General features: G+C 40.2%; 1 protein-coding gene across 4 annotated transcripts in view; it reads right to left on the bottom strand.

Moving 5' to 3' along the window:
* PPP2R2A (protein phosphatase 2 regulatory subunit Balpha) overlaps positions 1 to 23,212 on the bottom strand; it is an 81,270-nt gene extending 58,058 nt beyond the window's left edge. For 2 of the 4 annotated variants that reach the window (XM_015145008.3, XM_015145009.3), the window contains exons 1-2: positions 22,895 to 23,212; positions 20,972 to 21,046 (exon numbers count right to left, since the gene is read on the bottom strand). In XM_015145008.3, the coding sequence (XP_015000494.1) occupies positions 20,972 to 21,046; positions 22,895 to 22,901 (82 nt within the window). In that variant the 5' untranslated portion in view covers positions 22,902 to 23,212. Of the gene's footprint in view, positions 1 to 20,971; positions 21,047 to 21,434; positions 21,507 to 22,894 lie in introns of those variants that run through there. The other 2 variants (XM_077943282.1, XM_077943283.1) reach the window with 2 other exon arrangements.
* Positions 23,213 to 27,571: the final 4,359 nt, after the last annotated feature.

The raw sequence follows: 27,571 nt of genomic DNA, 5'->3' as shown, positions 1-27,571 counted from the left end.
TAGGAAGAGCCTAGGGGATGTTAGTTCTTAGCTACCATCTGTGGATTGCTTTTAAAAAGAGCTGTATGAGCACTTAGTTTAGAAATATGAAAATAGGCCGGGCATGGTGGCTCATCCCTGTAATCCCAGCACTGTGGGAGGCCAAGGCGGGCAAGCCGCCTGAGGTCAGGAGTTCGAGATCAGCCTGGCCAACATAATGAGACTACATCTCTACTAAAAATACATAAAATTAGCCAGGCATGGTGGCACACAGCTGTAGTCCCAGCTACTTGGGAGGCTGAGGCAGGAGAATCACTTGAACCCAGGAGGTGCAGTGAGCCGAGATGGTGCCACTGCATTCCAGCCTGGGGGACAGAGCAAGACTTCGTCTCAAAAAAGAAATATGAAAAAATACCAGAAGAAATAGCTAAAGTGGATTCAAGATGAGGACAGGTGACAGAAACAGAAAATTCATTTTCCTTACAAGTATTTTGAAATACGGACTTTTAAAAAACTATATACATGAGCTACATGGATAAAATAAAAATCAACCTAAAACAACGTTAAACTTAGATAGCTGGTAAGGGAGAGAAATCCTGATCTGAGATGAACAGGTGCCTCAAGGCTAAGGAACCAAACAGAAAAATGACAAAGATAAAAATTTAAAGGCAAATTACTAGCAAAAAGCACACCTTTGCTAAGTATAGTAAGGTCTTAGCCTGAGCCAAACTTGAAATTCAAATACAAATTTAAAATAACAACTAGAGAGGGCTAACATGTAGCAGTATGACGCAAACTGCTCTTTTAAGAGCTAGTGCAAAACTCCCAAGGAGGTGTTTTAATTCATTTACAGAACAAACGTTAACTGATGTGAGAACAGCACAATAGATCTATCTATTCTGTCAAAAATGCTGAGTAAAAAAATCAAGATACTAGGTCTCTCTTACCCTTAAAAAGAGGCTATAAGCTGCCTTGCCGCTCAAAGTGTAGTCTGGGGACCAGCAGCAGCAACATCAGCATCACTGGGAGCTTATCAGAAATGCAAAAATCACGGGCTCCCCCACAAGACCCAAATGCACCATCATCATCTGTATTTTAACCAGACGCCCAGGACATTCATATGCACATAAAGCTAGATAAGTGCTGATATCAGGCCAATACAACTCTTCTTTAACAAAACAGCATACTTCTGAATAAGGAATTGAGGGGAATTAAGCGTGTTCACTGGTACAATAACATTTGCTTTCTATTTCTATTCAGACTTCTGTAGAATTTTCCAAGGGCTCTAAATATATTTGTCAGCCTACCTGAGACTCTGATAAAAGACTCAGATCATGATACAAACAACTGAGTAAAAGAACGAGGAGAAAGAGAAAATATTTATAACATAAAGAATATACTATTTACAACGTGGCCCTAGGTAGCAAGGGTAGCCAATAACAGGATGCTTTAGAGCCTTCAGTGTGCCTGACACCATCCCTTCAGATGTTCTCAGACTCCATCCCTCCTGCTATGAGAAACAGACACCAACAGGGAAGGGTGCTTTGGACCCTCCTGCATGTTCTAGGTGCACCCCACCCCACCCAATTATATTACTCTTGGGAGAAGATGCAGAATATATAACTATAGGGAAGAATAAAACACTGGAGGAACTTGAGAAAAAAGGGAAAATAAGACAAAAAAAAAAAAAAGAAGCTTGAACTTCTGTTGCCACACATTAATTTTCGTTCATTGTTTCAGAGACAGGGTCATGCCACGCTGCCCAGACTGGAGTGCAGTGGCTGTTCACAGGCATCACTGTGCACAATAGCTTTGAACTCTTGGTTTCAAGCGCTCCTCCCACCTCAGCCTCCCAATTAACTGGGATTACATGCTCGCACCACCGTGCCCGGCTCAGCACAATAATTTTAAATTAGTCAAATTAATAGTCAAAGTGCCAGACCCTAAACTAATCCCAATTCTGACGAAGCTGGGAAACTAATCTCTCCCTAGCTTTTGCCAAATGCCTAACCCAACCAAGCTGAACTGTTAGTCATTAATGTAACGTATATTTATTGGAAGTGCCTAAAATGTGCCCCAAACCTCAAAAACTAGTTGATCTCAATTTGTGGACTGGAACAGGCTTTTATTCTTCTGCTGTCAAACTGTTAATTCTGTTAATCGGGCATCAGACAGCAAAATAACTATATCAATTAAATTTTCTGAGGCTTACTATGTGCCAAAACTAAGCATTCATGTACATTTAATCCTCTAAACAAAAAGGCAAGTACTATTATTCCCATTTACAGATAAGAAAACTAAAACACAGCAATTCTCAAATGTTTGTTTCCTTACTCTCTGGTTTCCTTTGCTTGTCTAAAAAAGAAAAAGGAAAAAAAAAATCCACTTCATTTAGGAAGTCTTTCCCATGTAATGCAGATCCAAATTATTTCTTCTTTGAGCTTCCCTCCAACGTTCCTCCACTACGATGTATGATTCAAAAGAGGAAAAGGGCTGTGATACTACAAATAAATAAATTTTAAAAAGCATCACCAAAGAAAACTAGACAAAGAACACAAAAAGGCTCCAACACAGTTATTTGCTCAAACAAATAACTGGAAAAGATTTTTCTGAATGGTGAATATTGTGCCAGGTATTGTCAAGAGGTCAGGAAATGGCCACTCCCATTCACTATTGGAGGAAGTGAAAAATCAACACCAACTTTCTATGGTGATTTGGCAATAAATACCATAAGCCATTTAAAAAAAAAAAGAAAAAAAAAATCACACCTTTCGACCCAGCAATCCCATTTCCAGAAATGTATCCTAAAGCAGTAAGATTCTCACAGGGATGTTCATCATGATCTTTATAATAGCAAACATTATAAACAACCAAAATGTCTAAATGAAATACACTAGAGATCCAATTAAATATACAGCCATTTATCTTCTTCTCACATATGTTAACTGCAAAAAAACATAACACAAAACTGTATGTCTGATAACAATTTTGAAAATATATATTTGCAGTGGAAAAAGAACTATATGCTGGAAAGATCTATACCCAAATATTAACAGATGTGACATAAAAATGGTGAGATTATAAAGGCATACTTTTATTGTGCTTCAGAGACACTGTGTTTTTTTTTCTTTGAGGTGGAGTCTTGCTCAGTCGCCCAGGCTGGAGTGCAATGGCGCGATCTCGGCTCACTGCAAGCTCCGTCTCCTGGCTTCACGCCATTCTCCTGCCTCAGTCTCCCGAGTAGCTGGGACTACAGGTGCCTGCCACAACACCCGGCTAATTTTTTTTGTATTTTTAGTAGAGACAGGGTTTCATCATGTTAGCCAGAATGGTCTCAATCTGACCTCGTGAGCCACCCTCCTCGGCCTCCCCAAGTGCTGGGATTACAGGCGCAAGCCACCGCACCCAGCCGACACTGTTTCTTATAAACTGAAAGTTTGTTGTCAGGCACAGGGGCTCACGCCTGTAATCCTAGCACTTTGGGAGGCTGAGGTGGGCGGATAACCTGAGATCAGGAGTTCCAGACCAACCTGGCCAACATGATGAAGCCCCGTCTCCATTAAACATATAAAAAAATTAGCCAGGCGTGGTGGTCGGCACCTGTAATCTCAGCTACTCAGGAGGCTGAGGCAGAAGAATCACTTGAACCTCGGAGGCAGAGGTTGCAGTGAGGCGAGATCACGCCACAGCACTACAGCCTGGGCAACACAGTGGGACTATGTCTCAAAAAAAAAAAAAAAAAAGAAGACAGTCTGAGGCAACCTTGCTAGAAAGGAACTTTTTTTTGTTTTGTTTTGAGACAGAGTCTTGCCCTGTTACACAGGCTTGGAGTACAGTGGCGCAATCTCGGCTCACTGCAACCTCCCCCTCCCGGGTTCAAATGATTCTCCTGCCTCAGCCTCCTGAGTAGCTGGGACTACGGGCATGTGTCACCATGCCCAGCTAATTTTTGTACTTTTAGTAGAGGTGGGGTTTCATCATGATGGCCAGGATGGTCTAGATCTCTTGATCTCGTGATCCACCCGCCTCAGCCTCCCAAAGAGGTGGGATTACAGGCGTGAGTCACTGCGCCCAGCGGAAATGCACCATTTTTCCAGTAAGTGCTCACTTTGTGTCTCTGTGTCACACTTTCGTAATTCTTGCAAAACTTCAAATTTTCCATCATTACTATACTGGTTATGGTCATCTGTGATCAATGATCTTTGATATTACTATTGTAATTGTTTTGGAATGCCATGAAGCACCTCCATAAGACAGCAAATGTAATTCTTAAAAATGCTGTATGTTCTGACTGCTCCACCTACTGGCAGTTCCCCTATCCCTATCTCTCCCCCTCCTCCGGCCTCCTGGAGATACAATATTGAAATCAGGCCAATTACCCTACGGGCCTCTAAGTGTTCAAGTGAAAGGAAGATAATTTAATTGATAAAGGTGACTACCCTAAACAATGGATTTTCAAAGTAGACTAAACAGTCCTGTATTCGAAGAAGATACCACCTAGGACTCTCATAGCTGGAAAGGAGAAGCTGATGCCTGGCTGCAAAGCTTCAAAGAACAGGCTGACTCTTCTGTCAGGGGCTAATGCAACTGGGTGACTTTAAGTTGAGGCCAATGCTCATTGACCATTCTGAATTCTAGGGCCCAAATCTACTCTGCCTGCACTCTAGAAAAAAGCCTAGTTGAGAGCACATCTGTTTACAGCACTGTTTACTAAACATTTTAAGCCCACTGTTGAGACCTACTGCTCAGAAAGACGACTCATTTCCAAATATTGCTGCTCACCCAAGGACTCTGATAGAGAGGGACAAGGAGGTGTTGTTTACATGCTTGCTAACACAATATCCATTCCGCAGCCCACGGATCAAGGTGTGATTCTGACTTACAAGACAATTGTGAGCATTATTAAAGAAATACAGGCTGCACGTAGTGGCTCACTCCTGTAATCCCAGCACTTTGGGAGGCCAAGGTGAGTGGATCGTTTGAGCTCAGGAGCTCAAGCCCAGCCTGGGCAACATGTTGAAACCCCGACTCTACAAAAAATTAAAAAATGAGCCAGTGGTGCACACCTAAAGCCCCAACTACCTGGAAGGCTGAGGCGGGAGAATCACCCAAGCCCAGGAGGTCAAGACTGCAGTGAGCCATGATCACACCACTGTACTCCAGCCTGGGCAACAGAGTGAGACACTGTCTCCAAAACAAACAAAAAGAAATATATTTTTGTAAGGCTGTAACTGCCATAGACATTGATTCCTTCTGTAAGGCTATAACTGCCATAGACAGTGATTCCTCTTAAATCTGGGCAAAGCCAACTGAAAACCTCCTGGAAAGAATTCAACATTCTAGATGCCATTAAGAACATCCATGATTCATGTCAGGATGTCAAAATATCAATACAAACAGGAGTTGAAAGGAGCTGATTCCAGTCCTCATGGATAACTCTGAGGGGCTCAAGACTTCCACGTAGGAAGTTAACTGCAGATGTAATGGAAATAGCAAGAGAACTAGAATTAGAAATGGAGCCTAAAGATATATTGTTCCAATTTCATGATACCATCAATAGATGACCAGTTTCTTTTTAATTAAACAAAATGGTTTCTTGAGATGGAATCTACTGCTGGTGATGACGCTGTGAACACTGTTGAAATGAAACAAACAAAATTTAGAATATTATATAAACTTAGTCGATAAAGCAGCAGTAGGGTTAAAGAATTGTCTCCAATTTTAGAAGACCTTGTACTGCAGGTAAAATGCTATTAAAGAGCATTGCATGCTACAGAGAAATATTTTGTCAACTGATGCAGCAAACTTCATTTGGCACTCATTAAGAAGTGCCACAGTCACTCCAACCTTCGGCAGACACCACCCTGATCAGTCAACAGCCATCAACATTAAGACAAGATCCTCCAGGGGCAAAAAATGTACAACTTGCTGAAGGCTCAGACAACTATTAACATTTTTTAGCAATAATGTACTTTTTAATTGTCATGTACACTGTTTCAGACATGCTACTGTACACTTAACAGACTACAGGATAGTGTAAGCATAACTTTTATGTGCTCTGGGAAACCAAAAATTTGTGACTCATCTTACTGCAATATTTGCTTTATTACAGTGATCTGGAACCAAAGCAGCAATATCTCTGAGGTACGCCTGTATTTGATTTGATTTTTTCATTTACATATAGTACATGGGCTGTGAGAAGAACCAACAACGTTCAACACCTCACTCCCCCACTTTCCAACTACGTGACCTTGGGCAAGTTACATTATCTAAGCCTTGATTTCCTCATCTATAAAATGAAAGTAATAATTTATCCTTACAGTGAGAAGATTAAATGAGATAATACATATAAAGCACTTATACACATAGGCAGCTCAGTTTCTTGAGCACTTATTTTTTAAATTTCTCATTTATAATCAGTTATTTTTCCTTTAACAAATAAAAATTCTTAAAGATTAAAAAACTTTTGCAGAGCAAAAATTTAACAAAGCTTTATTCTAATCAATCTGAGCAGTATACAATCTGAGCAGTATACAAATCATGATGTTTTGGCATTTTAAGGAATATTAACAAAACTCCCAAGAAATTAGGTTGAGAATTAGACATGGTGGACAAGTGACCAAAAAGGCCTACGTGTTAACTGAACAGTTAAGAACACACATTATATTTTTAGGATCTAGCCTATTCTATAATGTGTAGTATAGTCTTAATCAAATAAATCACCAAAATGAACCGGTCACTTTACATACTGCCAGGAACAATCAGATTCAAGTGGAGAAAGAAGAAAGACTTGAGGTCTACAACCCAAAGACTCCAAACTGTTATTTTTAAAGTTATCTATGAACTGTTATCTATGAACCCAAACTGTTATTTTTAAAGACTTGGATATCTTAGACATTATAGATTTTACTTAGCTTTGTTTAGAGTCCACTAATTGCACATCTAGATGTAAATTTCAAATGTGTACAACCTTCTCAGTAACTCTCCACATAGAAATCTGTATGGTTTTAATCTACTGGTTAAAAGAAAATGCTAATTTCTCAGGCAACTCATCAGATCCTCTTTAAGGTGGGGCCTATAGACCTTGCCTAATAATTCATGGATTCCTAGAATACATTTTCCTACTTTCAAGTCCAAAATGATAAAGATGTGCTGTTAAAAACATATGCAAATACAAAATAAAACACTTCTGGATGATATATAAGAAACCTGTGATGGCATCTCTGGTGAGAGGACAAAGAAACTGGGACAAAGAAGAGGGAAGCATACATTTGCTGTATTCCTCTTGATTTACCATTCTATATATGTATTAATTTTTTTTTTCTGTCACCCAGGCTGGCGTGTAGTGGCACGATCATGGCTTACTGTAACCTCGAACTCCTGGGTTCAAGCAATCCTTCTGCCTTGGCCTCCTGAGTAGATGGGACTATAGGCGTGCATCATCATGTCCATCCTTTATTAGATTTTTTAAACCTAGTTATTAAAACAAAAACCTTTACCTATATTTGGTTTGTAAAACAGATGTACAAACTAGATTTGATTAATACAGTGGGGAAAGTTAGATGTAAATGTAGTCTGTGTGTGACTTAGAAGTATAGTGCTGCAAAATGAATGTTTTTCTTTTGTAAATGCAGTTTATTGGCTGTAGAAAACCTTTTTTTTTTTTTTGAGACAGAGTCTAGCTCTGTCACCCAGGCTGGCTGGAGTACAGTGGTGCGATCTTGGCTCACTGCAACCTTCGCCTCCTGGGTTCAAGCAATTCTTGTGCCTCAACTTTCTGAGCAGCTGGGATTACAGGCAAGCGCCACAAAGCCCAGCTAATTTTTGTATTTTTAGTAGAGATGGCGTTTCACCATGCTGGCCAGGCTAGTCTCGAACACCTGACCTCAAGCGATCCACCCACCTTGGCCTCCCAAAGTGTTGGGATTACAGATGTGAATCACCATGCCCAGGCTAGAAACTCTTTTTTTTTTTTTCTGAGACAGAGTCTTGCTCTGTTGCCCAGGCTGGAGGGCAGTAACATGATCTCGGCTCACTGCAACCTCCACCTCCCGGGTTCAAGAAATTCTCCTGTCTCAGTCTCCTGAGTGGCTGGGATTACAGGCGCGTGCCACCATGCCCAGCTAATTTTTGTATTTTTTCTAGAGACAGCGTTTCTCCATGTTGGCCAGGCTGGTTTCGAACTCCTGACCTCAGGTGATCCACCTACTTCGGCCTCCCAAAGTGCTGGGATTACAGGCGTGAGCCACCGTGCCCAGCCTAGAAATTCATTTTTAAGAAAAGAGTAAATCCTACCACTTTTCTCCCATTTAATTTTTGTTTTACTAGTATTTTTTCCAAAATCAGTGCATGATTCAGTGGCTTTTTAATATATTCATCACTACTATTTAATTCCAGAACATTTCCATCACCCCTTAGAGAAACTCTGCACCCAATGGCAATCACTGCCCTTATTCTCAACTCCCTTTCCCTCACACCGCTCCTGGCAAACACTAATCTACTTTCTGTCTCTACAGGTTTGCCTATTCTGGACATTTCATGTAAATGGAATCATAAACTCTATGGTCTTTTGTAACTGGCTCCTTTACTTAGGATGTTTTTAAAATCTATCCATGTTGAAACATATCACCAGCACTTCATTCCTTTTAGTGTCTGAGTAACATACCATTGTATGGATACACCACCTTTATCCATTCATCAGTTGATGGAGACTTGGCACTGTTTCCACTTTTTGGCTATCATGAGTGAGGAAGGGTCCTAGCAACATTCATATACCAGGTTTTGGGTGGATATGTTTTCAATTCTCTTAGATACACACCTGGGAGTAGAACTGCTGGGTTGCAAAGTAATTCAGTGTTTAAGGTACTAATAGAACAGTAAAAATCACAGTATGGTAGCTTGGAGGCTACCATAAACATTCACCTAAAGAAGTCTCTAAAAATATTAATTAGAAAACTCCAACTCATGTCTATTCGAAAGCAGAAAAAGACAAATTTACGGTCTTAGACCTGCAATATGGGACTTTTAAAAATTTAACTCCAAGAAACAAGTAAATATTTGTACTAAATCCCCATCTCAATATCAAGCAGCATAAAATCAACTTAGAAAAGGGAGAGTAATTTACTACTCAGACTCTAGTATTATCCATAAAATTTTTACATGGGATTAGAGGTTTTCACAGTACCATAAATAGGAGTAATACCAAAAGCCAAGTGCTATGGGAAATGTTTATTTCAATAAAATGGACCTCCAGTGTACCTAGAAGGAACAATATCTTCTATCTCCTTCACATTCTCCACAGCACTGGGAACTCAACAGAAACCTGTTGACTTGCGGCTGAACAAAGTCTCACCTTAGCTCTATCCCCTCCCCATAAAAATCAGAGATGCAGACTCAATCAAACAGGAGTTTTAAAAATAAAACTACACTAATGTCCAAATCCTTTAAACTGACACTTTCAATGTTCTACCTAGACTACTCAAATTAATTACAGAAAGTACCTACTTTGTTCCTTCCCACAGAACCCGATATATATAAAAAGACTAGGAGCTCGCTTTAAGCAAGAGCTAAAGCATGAAAGCAACCAACATGTCCATCAAAGGATGAATGAATAAACAAAAGGGATATATACACACAATGGTCTATTATTCAGCCTTAAAAAGGAAGGAAATCCTGTCACATACTACAACAGGGATGAACCCTAAAGACATTATGAAATAAGCCAGTCACAAAAAGACTGTATAATTCCACTTGGAGGAGGAATCTAAAGTAGTCAAATTTGCAGAAACAGAAAGTAGAATGATAGCTGCCAAGAGCTGAGGGGAGGGGAAGAAGGGAGTTGTTTAATGGGTATAGAGTTTCAGTTTTGCAAGATGAAAAAGTTCTGAGGATCTGTTTCACAGTATGACTAGAGTTAACACTACTGAATGGTGTATTTGAAAACAGTTAAAATGGTAAATTTTATTATGTTATGTGTTTTCTATAATATGCATAAAAACATTAGGTAGCTAAAAATTTTCACTAAAAATTGGTTCTGTTGCTAGAAAAAAAAATAATGCTCACTTTATGTCAAGGAGAAAAAAGACAGAACAAGCAATGCCTTTGCTACTACCAATTCCTTTAACAACCATTTTTGCATGTTGCATGCCTTGATAAGAAATTTGTTCAGAACTATTTATTGCCTACAATAGCCTGTTTCTCTTGAATTAGAGTCTTCCCACTCTATTAGCCAAAAGGAAAGATTCCTCTTATGTTACCTTAGAAAGTCATCTACCCTTAAGAATCTTACCTTGCGGTAAGCAGGAAAAAACAGACACACAGGGTAACACCAAAAAAAGGTACTATTTCTACTTTCATGCAGAGCAGACCTACGACGAGCCTGCAATGGCAGGTTATGAAAAGTAACACTGTTTCAGATCTAACCATGTTCTTCTGGATCTTTAGAAAATTTTTAAAATGTTGCCCCCAATCCTTTTTACCTACTTTGATTTCTCTCTTAACACAAGCTACTGAAGAACTTAAATTTCCTTCTGATTAAAGTATAAAATAAGCAACTGGTTCAAAATCCAATATATCCCTCTAATGTTTTTACCAATGAGAGACAGTTTTTAATAAAGGGTGGGAAAAAAAAAAAGATGAGAATGCACTAAATCTGTCAAGTCCAGTATTTTAGAGAAGATTAATCCCTCCCATATCATCTCAGGAAAAAGTAATAAGAGGATTGATAAGAAAAAATACCCTCCTGAATAGTCTAAACACCATTATTACCATACAAATATCCTTGATTCTTCCAAATTTAGAGTCCAATAAATAAGTTTCAGTAAGTGTGTAAACATAGGCATAACTATAAGATTAGAGCAGAAGTTCTTAAACCAGATCACTGGTCCACAGACCCTGTGAACTGGATAAAAAGAGATCATTCAAAGATTCCAGAAGAGAAAACTCCATCTGGTATTTGAACATACAGAGAGGATTTAACCAATAGAAACTAAAAGCTGCAAGTGTGTAACTCCCGGCAATGTGCTATATAGAAGTATTCAACGACTTGCCAAGGATTCCACATTTGCCAAGAGCAAAGATCTAGATAATATTGTAATCAACTACTGCCAACATTAACTAAAAACATTCACATTAATTTTTTAAAATTTGCTGAGTTTTTTAAAATTACATTGTGTTTAAAACTGGACAGAAAACTGTTAAAGTCTACAAGCTCTGGCATTCAAGCATAGAAAACAGCCACAAAAATACTGAAAATATTAAGCAATAGTTGATATTACATCTTTAGAATGGGAAATTTAACTATTTAAAATGGAATTATGTTGTTCACTTTAGGATTTTCAGAAAAACATTGTTCCCTCTCTCACTTCCCTTTAATGTTAAGTTGGGAAACAGTTACCAAGCCCATTTTATGCCTTCTTTCCTAGAACAGACCACACATCACCAAACTGCTACATGTTGGGCTCAAAATAAACACAATGTCAAGGTCACCAACTCACTTCTAATGACGAGGCAGGCAACCCAGGATGGCACTAAATTAGGCTGTGAGAATTTCAGTGTTCCTGATAGTTGAACCTGAGCAGACACTGTGAGGAAAACCGTAAAAAATTATTTTATTCTGGCAAATCTGTTACTGGTATTTAATCTCTGTAAGGGAGAGTAAGTTTAAAAATAGATACTTTAACGTCCTGAAGGTATTCTTCCTTCACCAAGATCACCAGCTGAAAGAGCTTAAGGCAGATCTAATTTGGTATCTAAAAGAACAGGGAGGGAGGGGACTGAAACAATTTCAAGTCACAGAAACTACTTTCATATGCAATTTTTTAAGACATTCATGCACAAAAGCAGTACACTGTTCTGATCACTTATCTTGTGGTTCATGAGACTTGTAAAGCATTATTACTAAAATGAAATCTATGAACAGACTAAACCAACAACTGTCAAATTTTCTGAATGATAGATCCCCTTAACTCTTACAATCTTAGAACAACAAAGAGCTTTTAAACTTTAAAATATTTCTTCATTGTAAAATAGCAATAAACCTCACACATTAACAAAAATTTTATGAAAAATGACTATACCCCCCACCTCCCCACCAACAAAATTAATGACACTGCTTTACACTGCTGCAAATCTCTTTAATATCTGGCCTAACAGAATGAAGATTCTCTTAACTGTTTCTGTATTCAATATACTGTACCACAATATGCTTTGTCGATTAAATATGTGAAGAAAATCCAGCCTCACTCAGACAATGTAGTTACAAAGGGAGGAACATTTTAATAGGTTTTTCAGGTAGTTATGGATATACCTTTGATACGACACCAAAACTCCTCAGTGGTAGATTCTTAAAGGTTTGTGGAATGTGAAAACATATCGGTAGTCTGTCACATTAAAATTCAATGCTCTAGCATGCACTTTTACTGATATATGACTGTTTAACATCACATGCATTGGTCACTCGTAAAAGACTGATTCACTGAGTTCCACAGATCTTCCAAATGTTGACATATTTATCAAAAAATCACATTCATTAATATGACTACTGATTTTACTTGAAAAAATCTTTTAAGTACTGGGAGGCTGTCGAGCTCACAATTACAGATACGTGTTTTCCAAAATTCTAATTTTTGCTTGAAAGCTCAAATTTCATCATGGGCAACAAACACTGTCTACTGAAGCAACAGTTTCACTGTTCTTTTGAGAAAACGTCCACCAAATATCCAAGTCCGAATAACCATAGTTTACCAGTTATTTCAAATAAAAATGATGTTCCATGAAAACAGCAGTTGAAACTCAAACAGCTGCACCAATGCTGTTCCTCCAGACAACCACTGTACTTTGCCCCCTTGCAGAAGTGCTCTAGGTATACCTCCCATTCTGTCATGCAGAACGTTGAACAGATATGTGTTCAAGAAGAATTTAATAAAATTAAGTTTTTACTGCTTCAAGGACATTCTTAAAACTGACAGTTTTTTAAACTGCTAGTACATGGTGATGATGATTACCTCTACAAGTACCCTTTTGTGCCACTGTCTTGATCTCATGCTAAGATGGCTTCTGTACCACTACTGCAAAGTGTACTGAAAAAGGCAAGTATCATCTGAGTACTACTGTGAAAATAGTTTTGACTTCACAGACAGTTTGAATGAGTTCAGGGGTTGCCAGACCACACTTAGAGAACCACTGGACTACATGATATCAATTTTGATGGCAGCTATGGACTCTGACCAGAGAAATGCACATATGTACAATTATACAATTTCACACACATCAGAGGGTTAACAAAGCCCTTATAACCGATCTATAGACAGCACATCTCAGCTAACAAATGCCATTAGCAGACCAGCCTGGGCAACATGTTGAGACCTGTCTCTACCAAAAAATTTTTAAACACTAGCCAGGCGTTGTGGCCTGTGCCTGTAGTCCCAGCTACTCAGGAGGCTGGGGCAGGAGGATCACTTGATACTGGGAGGTTGAGGCTGCAGTGAGCTGTGATCATGCCATTGCACTCCAGCCAGGGTGACACAGCAAGACCCTGTCTCAAAAGAATGCCATTAGCAGAAAATTCAATAAATCTCCAAATTATATTTGATTACTTCAAAATAAAAATTATCTACTAGGCATTACAAATAAACCTTGTTATAAACAAGAGCTGCAGTTCAACAACATCAAACACTTTCACCTGAACTAAAAGGAGATCAAGTTTTGAAATAAAATTATATTAGGAAAAGTGAAAGGTCTGAGGTAAGAATCCCAGCTTCATCACCTGCTCAAGATTATACTGTTAATTAACTTTCCCACCAGTCTACTTATTTCACAAGGTTTTTGTGAAGAACAGTAAATTAATAGATGTAAAGCACCTAAAACAATGCCTGGTACATAGTTAAGCACTCAAAAGATTTAGGTTACTCAAGATGGCCATGCCTTCCTTACAATGACTATACAGCAGTGTATTTATAGAAAATCTAATTTGCACCCAGGCTTTTTCTTTTCTGAGATGGAGTCTTGCTCTGTTGTCCAAGCTAGAGCGCAAGTGGCACGATCTCGGCTCACTGCAACCTCCACCTCCCAGATTCAAGCCATTCTTCTGCCTCAGCCTGAGTAGCTGGGACTACAGGCACACGACACCACACCTGGCTAATTTTTGTATTTTTAGGTTTCACTACATTGGCCAGGCTGCTCTCAAACTCCTGACCTTGTGATTCACCTGCCTCCATCTCCCAAAATGCTGGGATTACAGGCGTGAGCAACCACGGCCGGCCAGCTTTTACTTTTCTTTCTGTCTGCTGAGGAAGCACCTTATGGATACTTGATTACTTAATTATAATTTCCATCATCGCCTTAAAGGGCAACAAGATTATAGTTGAGGATATTAGCTAAAATTTTTTAGCTATTTCCAGTCCTTCAGTTTTCCTATTTAACAGCATTAAGAAACTTACCTTTCTTCCTACAACTCAACTTTAAGATAAACTAGGCAAACATTTATATGTAAATATGTAACATATTGTAACCTCTTCACTGATTTTATGAATTTTTGCTTCAACCTCTCATCATTCTGCTTATTCTACAATTTTCAATAACTTGACTTTAATATGTCATTCACTATTACAGAGTACTAAGAAACATCCAAGACTAATTTTTGGTTTATTTTAATAACAAGACAAAATTTCAGCAGTATGTTTTCAATGGCCTTTATCTCTCATAATCTTTTGTCAAATGAATGTGAAAAAACTTAGTATTTTAAAATAAAGCAAGAAAACTATTTTATGCTAAACAGATACTATCATTCATGGTATTTAATGGGTAAATTGACACTACTACTTTAAGTGACTGTACTGAGTGAGGTCTACTAGACTTCAGTCAGTAGTAATGCTAGTGTTAAGAAAAAGAAGTGTCACATGTCATACAAGGTAAGGATATTAACTAAGACCTTCACCACAGGTCATTAGGTTTCGGAATACAGCTAATGTGCCACTATTTTTAAATCCACAAAACAACAGGGTTCTACTATTTTTTTCTACTAACTTACCTTACTGCCTAAATCTAACATGCATACTACTCTAAGAAACACAGAAGACGGCCTGGGCAACATAGCAAGACTTTGTCTTTAACAAAAAAGATGCAGAAGAGACATGATTTTAAATTCTGTTCATATTATAGCATTAAACATATGGTATGGACTAAAACCATTAAATTGTGTGTGATATCAAAATATGGACTATTTCTCAAATTTTTACTTATGTCCTTATTTGGGCATATTTTAGCCTCTACCATTTAAAAAATATTTTTCAAGACCCAGTCCACAAGGCTAAATCCTACCAACAGTAAACAGAAAGCAAACAGTTGAAAACACACAATGCACTTGGATCCAAGTTTCATAAAATCAGACTTTATAAGATAACATCCTAAAATAATTTCCTATGAAAGTTTAAGACTATCAAATATGGAGATGAGGTTCATTATTAAATATTTAATAACATCTGATATTTTAAGATTACTAAACAATCAAAATGTATATTAAAATAATTAAAATAACTATCTTGAATGGTTAAGTTGTTCCTTTTTTTTTTTTTTTTGAAACAGAGTCTTACTCTATTGTCCAGGCTGGAGTCTAGTGGCACAATCACAGCCTAACTATAGCGCACCTCTCAGGCTCAAGCCTCAGTCTCCTGAGTAGCTGGGACTACAGTTGCACGCCGCCATACCCTGCTAATATTTTATTTTTTGTAGAGACAAGGTCTCACTACGTTGTCTAGACTGGTCTCAAACTCCTGGATTCAAGAGATCCTCTTGCCTGGCCTCCCAAAGTGCTGGGATTCCAGGCGTGATCCACTGCACCTGGCCTGTTCCATTATTTTGACCAAATATTACACACTTCAGATTATCCACATGTATCTGAATCTTTAATATTTCCACAAGCAAAATTTAAACACATTATCAAAATCATTAGAAAAAATTTCTTACTGCTTGACTTTAAAAAATGAACTTGCTTTCTATTTTGTTAAATCCAGATTTTAAAAACAAATATTACATTATTAAATAACAAAAGGATGGGAAAGGGTCAAGTGATGGAAGCATAAATGGGGCAGCACTGGCCGTTGACAATGATGGGTGACAGGAGTTCATTATACTATTCCACATACTTTCCAGATTAAGTTTTTTAAAAAAACAAATAGTAGCCAACTTAACAAACAAGCAATTACTGTATTACCTTCAGGATGAAATAAACATTGCAGAGCACTACTGGTTCAGTAGAGAACGTGTGCACGGTCATAACAACTTAAGCACTGACGTCCAATTTAATCATAGTGTGTGATGTAACATTGGGGCACAATAGGGACAGAAATGGGGGTGATAATGTGAACAGCTTAGTTATCACCTACTAGATGAGCAAGTCAGCTGGAAATGCTAAAATTGACAAGATACAGAAATATCATTTTATACCCAAAAAGGAAATGATGCACCAAGGAATCCAGCAGATGAGCTGAACAACTGCTCTTAGGAGATGGACTAGGGATTAGGGAGTGGGGAGGTAGGGGACTGCCATTTTCCATCCTAAACCCTTTAGTACTGTATTAGATTTCTAAAATCCTCTTATTGTAAAATTTAACAGATAAAGAAAAACAAAAATTGAAACAAAAATGCCCACGTTAGTCTTTACAAACATCTGTACAACCACCATTCCAGTCAAGATGGCACCCAAGGGCCTCCCCTACCCTTCCCAATCACAACCCCCTTCCAACAGCTTAAAGGTAGCCACTATACTGACTTTCATAGTACTTTTTACAGTACTTTTTTTCCTTTTACTTCATAGCTTTTCTTCATAGTTTTACCAGCTTCATATGTGTCTCTAAATCTATAGGTTAGTTTTGAATGTATTTGGTAATTTATTAGTGGAATCAAAGAGTATGTATAAAACACACATACATGCTATTTCCTTCACTTTGAGAAATTTTTAGTAGGCTTTAAAGACAAATCCCCAATTTACTCATACTCCAAAGACTCTTCCTCCAAAGTAACAATAATATGAAGGTTCAAGTAATAATATCTAAATCCTCATAAGGCTCTTTTGTGCTGGGTACTGTTCTGTTTTATGTGTATAAACTCATTTAATCATCAAAACAACACTGTAAAAAAGACAGGTTTCATTGTTATCCTCATTTTACAGAGGGCAGCCAGGCACAAAGAGAGGACCACACAACTGATAAATGACTGAGCAAGATTCAAACCATGTAGCCTAGCACCTGAGTCTGTGCTTTTACCTACTGTCTCATGACAGAAAGTTTTCAATAAAAGAAAAATTAAAAATATAAAATACATTACTAGCAATAATTTATTTTTAAGGCCTCTAGAGAGTCCAGCATCTCAAATAATACCAGTAGTATTAATTATCAGTAGTAATAATTCTGTGGCTGGTGGTTCACACCTGTAATCTCAGCACTTTGGGAGGCCGAGGCAGGTGGATCACTTGAGGTCAGGAGTTCAAAACAAGCCTGGCCAACATGGCAAAATTATCTCTAATAAAAATACAAAAATGAGCCGGACATGGTGGCGTGCGCCTGTAGTCCCAGCTTCTCAAGAGGCTGAGGCAGGAGAATCACTTGAACCCGGGAGGCGGAGGATGCGTGAGTCGAGATTGCGCCACTGCTATCCAGCCTAACAGAGTGAGACTCTGTCTCACCAAAAAAAAAAAAAAAAAAAAAAGAATTTGGGCTGTTTTTAGATGCTTTTGGAAATTAACAAGATTAAAGTACAAGGAAAAGCAGAAATCACCTAATCCATTCTTATTATTCCATTACTAAACACACAGAAACCCAGGGGAGTACTTATCCCCAGTGACACACACTAGTTTGTGCTGGAGCTAGGGTAAAAACCCAAGGTCTCCTGATTTCTTTGTATTATACGGTTGTATATCATCAATCTGGTTATAAAAAGCCTACCAATGATTCTGCAGACAGCGTTTTAAATTTTTATTTTAAAAAGCCTACCAAATAACTAAATCCATGACTGCTAGAAGTACATCTCAATCATCCTCTTACCACTTCTCATCCCCTTTCAAAACCTAAGAACAGTAATATTTATGTTCCTTCATTCAAACAAATATTCAACTACTGTGTGCCAGGCATTGTTCTAGACAGAGCAGTTTCATGCCTGCATAAGGTACGAAGATAAATCAGTCCTGCACTAAACTTTGTAGTACGTAACAGTAGAGATGTGGGGTACTATATGATATCTATGTAATAAAGTGCCATAAAGGAAGATTTTAAAAACAGGTATTTCCAAAAGACAGAATTAGCAAAAAGGTTAAAGGCATGATTTGAGGGATGAACAGGATCCTGGTAAGAGAACTGTGGGAGGACTGTCAGGCATTGCAAGGTGGAAGCAGCAAAAACAAAGACCCTAAAGTAAGACAGCATAGAACGCCTTTGAAGAACAGTATCTGTTTAGCTGGGTCATCAGCCATAGCAGCAAATAAACTGAGAGAAGGAGAGGCCATATTGGACAAAGGTCACACATTCTAGACTGAGATGTTTGAACTTAATTCCTAATCCAGTGGATACAGTGATCCACCGTGGACTTATGAGGAAAACGACAAAACTAGGACTGCATTTAAGATTAACTCTCAAGCAAAACATAGGATGAAGAAGCAGGGAATAATTTAGGAACTTACTGCAACTCGGATGAGGGAGAGTGGAAACCTGAACAGAGGTGAAAGCAGGTATGCAAAGAATATTAAGGCATTACAGAGTAAAAATGGTATGCCCTGGCAGCTGACCGCATGTAGACGGGAGAAAGGTAGGCAATATGGAGACAATCAAGATGTATCATTAACAGAAAACAGGCAAGTAAAAGTTGAGCTACATGTAACCTGTTTAAGAAATCAGTCTAAACGTAGGGTGGTAGGCAATGTGTTAATAATCTTATTTTACTTCAGAAAAGCAAATCTTCCCTTAGTAAAACAAACAAGACTATAATATTCAAACTCTAGTATGCAGAAAAGCCCAAATTAAAGTGGTGTCACTTGAAAATTGGATTTTTATACTTAATACATTTGTATAATGATACCTATTAGAACAGGTCATATTTTTACTATATGTTATTTTACTAAAATATATATACAAAGGATCAGCGTTTTAGGATGCTAAGAATATGCTTACGTTAAAATATTTAACCTCTAAAGAAAATTATTTAATGAATCAGTAGAAAAATGCACCTACTAAGTATCAGCAAAGGGGAACTATAACTGATTTATCTCCTAACTTCACCTCAATATGTTCTTGAAAACTTTGACTTTTTTTTCTGCTCAGCATCTTTTGTTATAGAACTTGCTTTCTTTGCTTAAAGTCACAGAACATTAAGGGAGGACTTAATGTATATCACAAGCTATTTGGTTTAGTTAGGTAAATGATCTTCAGTTTGAAATATCAATTTCTTCTCATTAAATAAAGCCATGTGGTCTTTCTGCCTAATGTTTAACAAGCAGACTATGAGCTCCTTGTGGGCAGAGTTTATGTTCTAGACACCAAGCACCCTCAGTGCTCAGCATTTAGGGGAACTTTCCTAAGGGAATAAATGGAATTCAACCAAAGAATATTTTCCAAGTATACAGCACCTTCATAACTTGGTGAGTGTTACACAACTGCACAGAACTAATGATCCAATACTGGAGTGTCTACTATTCAACAGGTAATATAGTTACAACATGAGTAATACACAACTCCTCCCTTGAAGTTAGGACTTATTTCTCTAAACAAGTCAAACACTACTGACTTCATCAGAAAACCTTGATTTACACTATTTGCATGACCATCAGTCAGTCTCTTTTGTCTCTGGTTTCTCATCTAAGAAACAGATAAGGATTCAAAAGAAAAGGAACGTGAGCGAGCTCTGTAAAATATGACAAGTATAACCTGTGCCAGTTGGCTTCCCATAGGATTCACCACACTCTAAAACAGACACTTCATTAAGAATGACACTGACACAGCAAATAAAAGCATTCGGCTACCACCCACCAACTGAAAAAAAACCTCCAAAAGAGTACCCTACAGACAGGTCAGAAATATGAGGACAACACAATCTAGGGAAAAAAGGTTTATGAATTTTCACCAAATTTTTAAAATTCAAAAGTACATGTTTAAATTTATGAGTTTTGTTTGGAAAATTCCTACTGTAATTCAAGACACACAATACCATTAAAAAACGTCAACATTTCTGAGGAATGAAACAATGCAACAACTTTGTGGGAAATGCCTCTGCTGCCTAAGACCATCTCAAATGAATGCAAAACCTTGAAGTTCCAAAACTTAAACTTCTGAAACACATTAGTAAACAAATATGGGGAGAAAATTAGACGTTAAGCACTTCAACTGATCAAACACAGTTTCTACCTGCACAAGAATAACGCTTCCTAGAAGACAAGCAATATATGCATAGCATTGTTACTGTCTTATCCACCTAAATACTAGAAAGACAACAAAACGAATAACCTGAGCTATCATTTCTTCACAGAATATGCCAATCAGCATCACACTCCCAAAGTGGACAAATTCAAAAGTAGTTAAAAATCTTCCCATAAAAATCAAAGACGCTGTTAAGAATGTTTCTGAACCAAATGCTGATGGCACCTATTTCAATTTACTTATCTAAAACAATGTACAAACATAAAAACGCATCGCCATTTATTTGTATGTGGAATTTACATAACAAAGAAACCCTTAAATGCAGCTCACAGCTTTCACGTGAGGATTTTGTATGTCTCATCACCTTTCATATAAATTCAGAGGAAAAAATAATAAAAACAAGGCATAAATAAATGAAATTTAAGGCTGTTTCTCAGAAAGGTAACTTTTAAAACTGTTCTTACATTTCTTGGACAATAAACACAAAATCATCTTGAATTTATAGTAGTTTCGGCTTCAAGGAAATCCCTCAGTAGGAAACATTTCTGAAAAAATTATATATCCAAAATTTGCATTATTAAACGCTTTCTTACCTTCTGCTACATCATCATCTACTGCTCCTTTCACCTGAGAAAAACACCACTGAATATCATTCCCTCCTCCAGCTCCTGGAAAAAGAAAACATACCAATTAAAACCGAGTTCTGCTTATGTTGACTCTCGTAAACACAGAGATGGTATCCATGGTTGGCATGATACTAACAGCCTAGTTCTGCCCACACATACAACTACCACCAAGAGCACCAGTTTGGAAAAAGATGAGACCCCAATAGTTGGTACTGTACTAAAAAGAAAAAAACAAACATTCCAGGTATGAAATTATTTAAAGGCACATGATCTACGGTCATTATACATCTGTTCACAAACCTCCTCTCAAATACAGTAAAAGCCTTACATTCAGCCAAGACCTACCAGAAAAAAAGTAAATACCAAGAGTTAAAGAGTTTTCTTTTTAAGTGTACAAAAAGCCTGCAGAAGAATTAATAAGGTTAACTACCATGAAACATAGAACGAAGAGAAAACTTCGGGAACATTACTGCCTGGGTAAGAAGTAATGATTCATATGAACCCTATCACCAAAGTGCACACACAGCAAACACTACACCCATTTCTTTGCATTCATTACCAGCAAATCACTGGCTCCAGACAGAGAGGAAAAGAAACCGAAATGAATGCTGCTAAAGAGACTGTCAAAGGAAGCTTGTTCTGCCTCCCTTCACCTCATCTCTCGACTCCAAAGGACCTGGCAAAGAATTCATTTCGCTAACATGTCATCTCGTGCAAAACAATTTTAATCTCATTTCATTATTCAACAAGGCCAACAAGCAACTTATTTATAGCAAACAAGTCAATCCGACACGTTAACTTTTTCAAAAGGTTTAATTATCTAAATAATGAATATAATAGCACGGAAAACTGGTCTCATCGCGGAATGTTTCTATTTCACGTGCAAGTACTGAGGTCGAAATCGTGAAAATGTCCTGGGGCTCTAGGGAGAAAGAAACTGAATCTAAATCCGGAATTGATTCTACTACATGAAGGAAAAGATTTAGCAACACCAACATGTACAAAAAGAATTCTCAAAGCAATTACATTACTTCTCTCTCCCCTATCACCCCTATTCCTTGCTAAATTTATTCCTAAACTGATTTTCTCTCTACATCCTTTCCCCTCCCTTTCAAAGCTTCTACCTAAATCTCTCTCCTCCTTGCTATTTATATCTCTGAACTCCGCAACTATTTTAACTAACTCTACCAAACCCTTTTGGGAAAAGGACATCTGCAAAAAAGCTAACATACTAAACGGAAAGTTTAAATTATTTTCATGCAACTTGCTGTACATGAAAGGCCTTGCACTCTTCGGCGGTAAGAGGGAAGAAACGGAAACGAAATGGTTCGAAACAAAAAATTTAGGCTTCCAGTCTCAAAAATACTGGCATCCACAGTGGGGGGAAAAATACACATATGCCCCCATTGTATTTTAACTTGTAAAGCGCTCTTCCTTCTCGGTGCAAAATAAATGTGTATATACACCCAAGAAGACTTGCAGCAGGGGAAAAAATACAAATTAAATGAAGACCTGCAGGAAAAAAAAAATAAAGGCGAGGGGCGAGGTGGGGAGGTGGGAGAGGATCCACCAGGCTCCCGAGCGAGAGGGACAAATCTGCACGCGCCCCCACCCCGCCCCACCCACGCCTCACCCCAAGCTCGCCGGCACACCCCACCCCCACCACCGCCACGGCGCCAGCCCCGTTCTCCAAGCCCAGTGACTCTCACTGTGACCACTTGCCTCCTGGGAGCCCTCCCCGCCCCCACCCCACCCCTCTGGACCCTACTCCCTCAAACCCGAGGGGCGTCCTATGGCTCCGCGCGAGGCGCGGGCGGTCGCTAGGGGGTGATGGAGGGAAAAAGGAGGAAGCGGTGCCTTGTCAGGGGGCGAGGGGGATTTCTCCTTTACCTGCCATGTTGCGCTGCAAATGGTGACCCTGCTGGGTTCCTCGGGGTCTCCGCTTCCTGAACTCACCCCCCTCACCTGGGGATGGGGGGGTAGAGAGGGCGGATGGCGGCGGATGGCACCTGCGGGGGGAGGGGACGGGGGCCGGGGGAAAAGGAAGGAGGGGCGGGCAGACCAGCCGGCAGGATGCTAGATTTCACTCTGGGGCTTCCCCGCTCGTGCTCTTTCTCCGGCAGCGGCAGCGGCGGCTACGACAGCGACGGCGGCGGCGGCAGCGGCAGGGGTAGGCGACTCCACTTTCAAAATGGCGCCGGCTGGCCTGGCCAGTGACGTCACGCAGAGGGCGGAGCTGCCAGGCTGGGGCGGAGAGCGGAGGGGGAGGGGCGGGGGAGCGGCCGGGCCTGCTCCTGGCCACGCCCCCTTCCTGCTGCGCTCGTGCCCCGCCCTCCGCGTCCGGACCGGCGGGGCCTGCGCCGCTCCCGCGTCTGTCCACGGCACCCCATCTGCCCGCTCCGCCTGCGCCAGGCCGCGGCTGTATGCACCTGGCAGTGTCCCAGCCTCTCGCACTAGCGCGGGAGCTCTGGGGCGGGCTCAGCAGTCCAGTTTACGTCCTCGCCTGCAGGGATTCGTGGGGTCCTACGTCTTTTAGGAATACCAGGGCCGGGGACCGTGGGTCACGCCTGTAATCCCAGCACTTTGGAAGGCTGAGGCGGGCGGATCACAAGGTCAGGAGTTCGAGACCAGCCTGGCCAACATGGTGACTCCCCATCTCTACTAAAAAAACATACAAAATTAGCCAGGTGTGGTGGTGTGCGCCTGTAATCCCAGCCACGAGGGAGGCTGAGGTGTGAGAATTGCTTGAACCCGGGAGGCAGAGGTCGCAGTAAGCCGAGATCGCGCCACTGCACTCCAGCCTGGGCAACAGAGCAAGACTCCGCGTCAAAAAAAAAAAAAAAATACTCGCACTACTACTTAGGAAAGTAAGTAAAAAGGGCTGTCACTTTGGGTCAGCCCTGAGGCCGCAAAGAAAGGGAGAGCGGTGCAGACTTACTGCTCAGCCGGGGTGAAAGTTCACGGTGTTCAGAGGGACACCATTGGGCTGGTTCCATCTAGGTAAGTTAAGTCACCTTCGCGTGGGCCCCAGGAACCAAGGCAGGAGTCCTGGGCACTGCAGGCACTAAGGGTGGTTTGTAAGAGAAACCTGAGTTTGTGATGAGAAGGGTATGGCCCAAGAAGTGACCTGGCGTCTCTCCAGCTAAACGTGGTGTACTGCGTGCTTAAGAGCTGGGCGTTTAAGAGCAGTGGCTCACGTCTGCAGTCCCAGCAGTTTGGGAAGCCGGGGTGGGAGGATCGCTTGAGGCCAGGAGTTCCGAGTTAAGCCTAGAGAACATAGGGAGACCCATCTCTACAAAAAAAAAAGTTTTTTTAAATTAGCCAGGTATGATGGCGTGCCTATAGTGCTACTAGGAGGCTGCAGCTGGAGGATTGCTTGAGCCCAGTAGGTCAAGGCTGCAGTGGGCTGTGTGATCACACCACTGCACTCCAGCTTGGGAGACAGAATGCAATCCTGTCCAAACAAAAACAAAAACACAAAAAGTGCTGGACTCTGAAGCCAGGCTGCCTAATGTGATTCCAAAGCTCAGGAGATGAAGATGACAGTCCTACCTGATAGGATTGTTGGGGAGATGAAATGACTTAATTTGAGCACATGATAAATGTTAGCTGCCGTTGTTATTAGATTTGTATTGAAAGCATCGTCAGTAAGGTTAAGAGGTAGAAGGAAAAAAATGAACAGGAAATGCCAGTCATCAGCCATGAGGGGATGTGCACTTCTGTTGAAAGATGCTCTAATGATGCAGTTGCTATATACAGCATAATTTACATATCTCATTCCATCTCCACGATGCTCCTAGGAGATAGATATGCACGTTTTACACATGAAAAACACCTGTAAAAGCATCCAGAATTTGGCCTAAGGCTGAATGGAATGATAAAGGTGTTTGGAGACCAAGAAGGGGGAGTTAAAGATATTTACACATCCTCCCCACCATCTCTGCTTTCTACCATATTTTTTATTTCCAGGACAGTTGAACTGTAATGCAACGTTCAAAATTCCTCCAAAGGAACCACTGCAGTACTGCATGATCATTCCTCCATTTCTGCATGAATATTTCCCACTTTACCAATGAATTAACCAAAACTAAAAATCCACCCTCTATCTGTTATCTTTTGCTACCTGTACAACAGGTACAAAATTTCAATGCACTGCATGCTGTATTTTCTTCAATGCTGGTGTTTTCCATAAATGTATTTCTCTGGATATGCCTTCATTTATTTCCCTTTTTGTTTGCTCTACCCTTCTTTGGTGGTTCAATCCCAGACTCTCCAGGGAGAGCTCTCCATCTTAACCAGAACCCAGAAAGGAGAGAGAGAGAAAGGAAGACAGAAAAAGAGAATATAGACTTTACATACCCTGAAAATGATTTGGTTTACATAAATGATTTGTTCTTAGAAGCCGATAAAGCTTGCCTAGAAACTGGTATAATTATAACAGAAATTTATATAGCACCAACTATGTGCCAGGTGCTGTTTTAAGAACATTATGTGGAGCCTTGAGGGTACTGCATGCCTGTGGAATGGGCTGACATGAGTCTGATAATCAAGGGCCAGTGCACCCTGGCACCCTGGTATAAGTGACCTGGCTCTTTTTGGGCCCTGGCCAGCCCTTTCAGAGGACCATAAGCCACCTCCCTTTCATCAGAATGACCTTTAGGAGGAGGGGCCAGAACACCCGCTAGCCCAGAGTCAGGGGTTGCTCTTGTCCATCTCACTTCCTTATCTGTCTTCCACTTAAAAAAACATTTTTTTTCTGGGCACGGTGGCTCACGCCTGTAATCCGAACACTTTGGGAGACCAAGGCAGGTGGATCACCTGAAGTTGGGAGTTCAAGACCAGCCTGACCAACACGGAGAAACCCCGTCTCTACTAAAAATATAAAAAAATTAGCCGGGTGTGGTGGTGCATGCCTGTAATCCCAGCTACTTGGGAGGCTAAGGCAGGAGAATCACTTGAACCAGGGAGGCAGAGATTGTGGTGAGCTGATATCAAGCCATTGCACTCCAGCCTGGGCAACAAAAAGCAAAACTCCCTCTCAAAAAAAAAAAAAAACTTTTTTTTTTTAAAGACAGTCTAGCTCTGTCGCCCAGTCTGGAGTGCAGTGGCATGATCATATCTCACTGCAGCCTCAAAATCCTGGGCTCAAGTGATCCTCCTGCCTCTGCCTCCCTAGTAGCTGGGACTATAGTCATGTGCCACCACACGCAGCTCTACCTTCCACTCTGTCCTCTGACCTTACCACTGCACTTAAATAGCCTCTGTCAAGGTCATTAATGATCTCTACGTTACTACAATAGTCACTTCTCTGTTTTAATTTTTCTCTATTTCCCAGCAGCATTTGAAACTATCCATCAATCCCTCCTTCTTGAGACTCTTTTTTCCCCTTGACACTTTGTTGTCACCCCCCCAACCCATCCACCTGTCTAGTCATTCCTTGTAGTTTCTTTTGCTGGCTCCTCCTAGACTACCCTCTAAATATTAGAGTAGTGGCCAGGAGTAGTAGCTCACACCTGTAACCTCAACACTTTGGGAATCTGAGGTGGGAGGACCACTTGAGCCCAGGATTTTGAGACTAACCAGGGCAACAAAAGGAGACCCTATCTCTACAAAAAAAAAAGTACAAAAAATTAGTCAGGTGTGGTAGCACGTGACTGTAGTCCCAGCTACCTGGATTACCTGAGCCCAGGAGGTCGAGGCTGCAGTGAGCCATCATCGCACCACTGTACTGCAGCCTGGGCAGCCCAGCAAGACCCTGTCTCTAAATAAATAAATAAATAAATAAATAAATATTAGGGTGATCTGTCTCCTCAGCCTCCAAACTGGGGTCCCTTGTGTAACTACGCATTCTTTGAGCAACCTCATTTAGTCTTACGTAAATACCATGTAATACCATGTATATACCAGGGACTGCTAAATTTAGATCTCCAGCTGCGCCTTCACCCCAGAACTGCAGACACACACCTCTACATGCCTATGTGACATTTCTAGATGTCCATTTAGCGTTTCAAACATAGTGCTGCCAGGCACAAGTCTTGATTCCATATCCCCTCCATACCATGGTTGATGCTGTCCCTTTCCTGGGCACCATTATCCACTCACCCCACCACCTCCACCCCAACACTCCCACACATCCCGCCACCCCCGCCCCAACACTCCCACGCAGCCATCTTTCTTCCTTTCTCAGCCAGTAAAACTACTGTTCTTTAAAAAACAATTCCAATGTAACTTCCTCCAGGAAGGCTTCTCTGACATTGTTCTCCATTTCCTACCCACCTTAAGCTGGGCTGGGCACCCTTACTCAATATTCTTATAAAATCCAATGCACTTCTGTCTTTCTGGACCACACTCAAATTATCTAAATATTTGTCTGTTACTACACTGAGTTCTTTGAGCGTAGGAAGTATGCCATTCATTCCCATATCACCAGCCACATAATTTGTGGGATTAATGCATGAATGAATAAATCTCTCTGGCTTAAAGAAAAGCACTGAAATGTTGACTCCTCGATGCTTGCCATATCATAAATGTTGTCACTCACCCTCAACTCTGGAAGAAAGATGTTTT

Source organism: Macaca mulatta, chromosome 8 (assembly GCF_049350105.2).
Source record: "Macaca mulatta isolate MMU2019108-1 chromosome 8, T2T-MMU8v2.0, whole genome shotgun sequence".
Lineage (NCBI taxonomy): Eukaryota > Metazoa > Chordata > Mammalia > Primates > Cercopithecidae > Macaca > Macaca mulatta.
The sequence above is the reverse complement of the archived record's forward strand: the minus strand, read 5'-3'. Positions and strand labels throughout refer to the sequence as shown.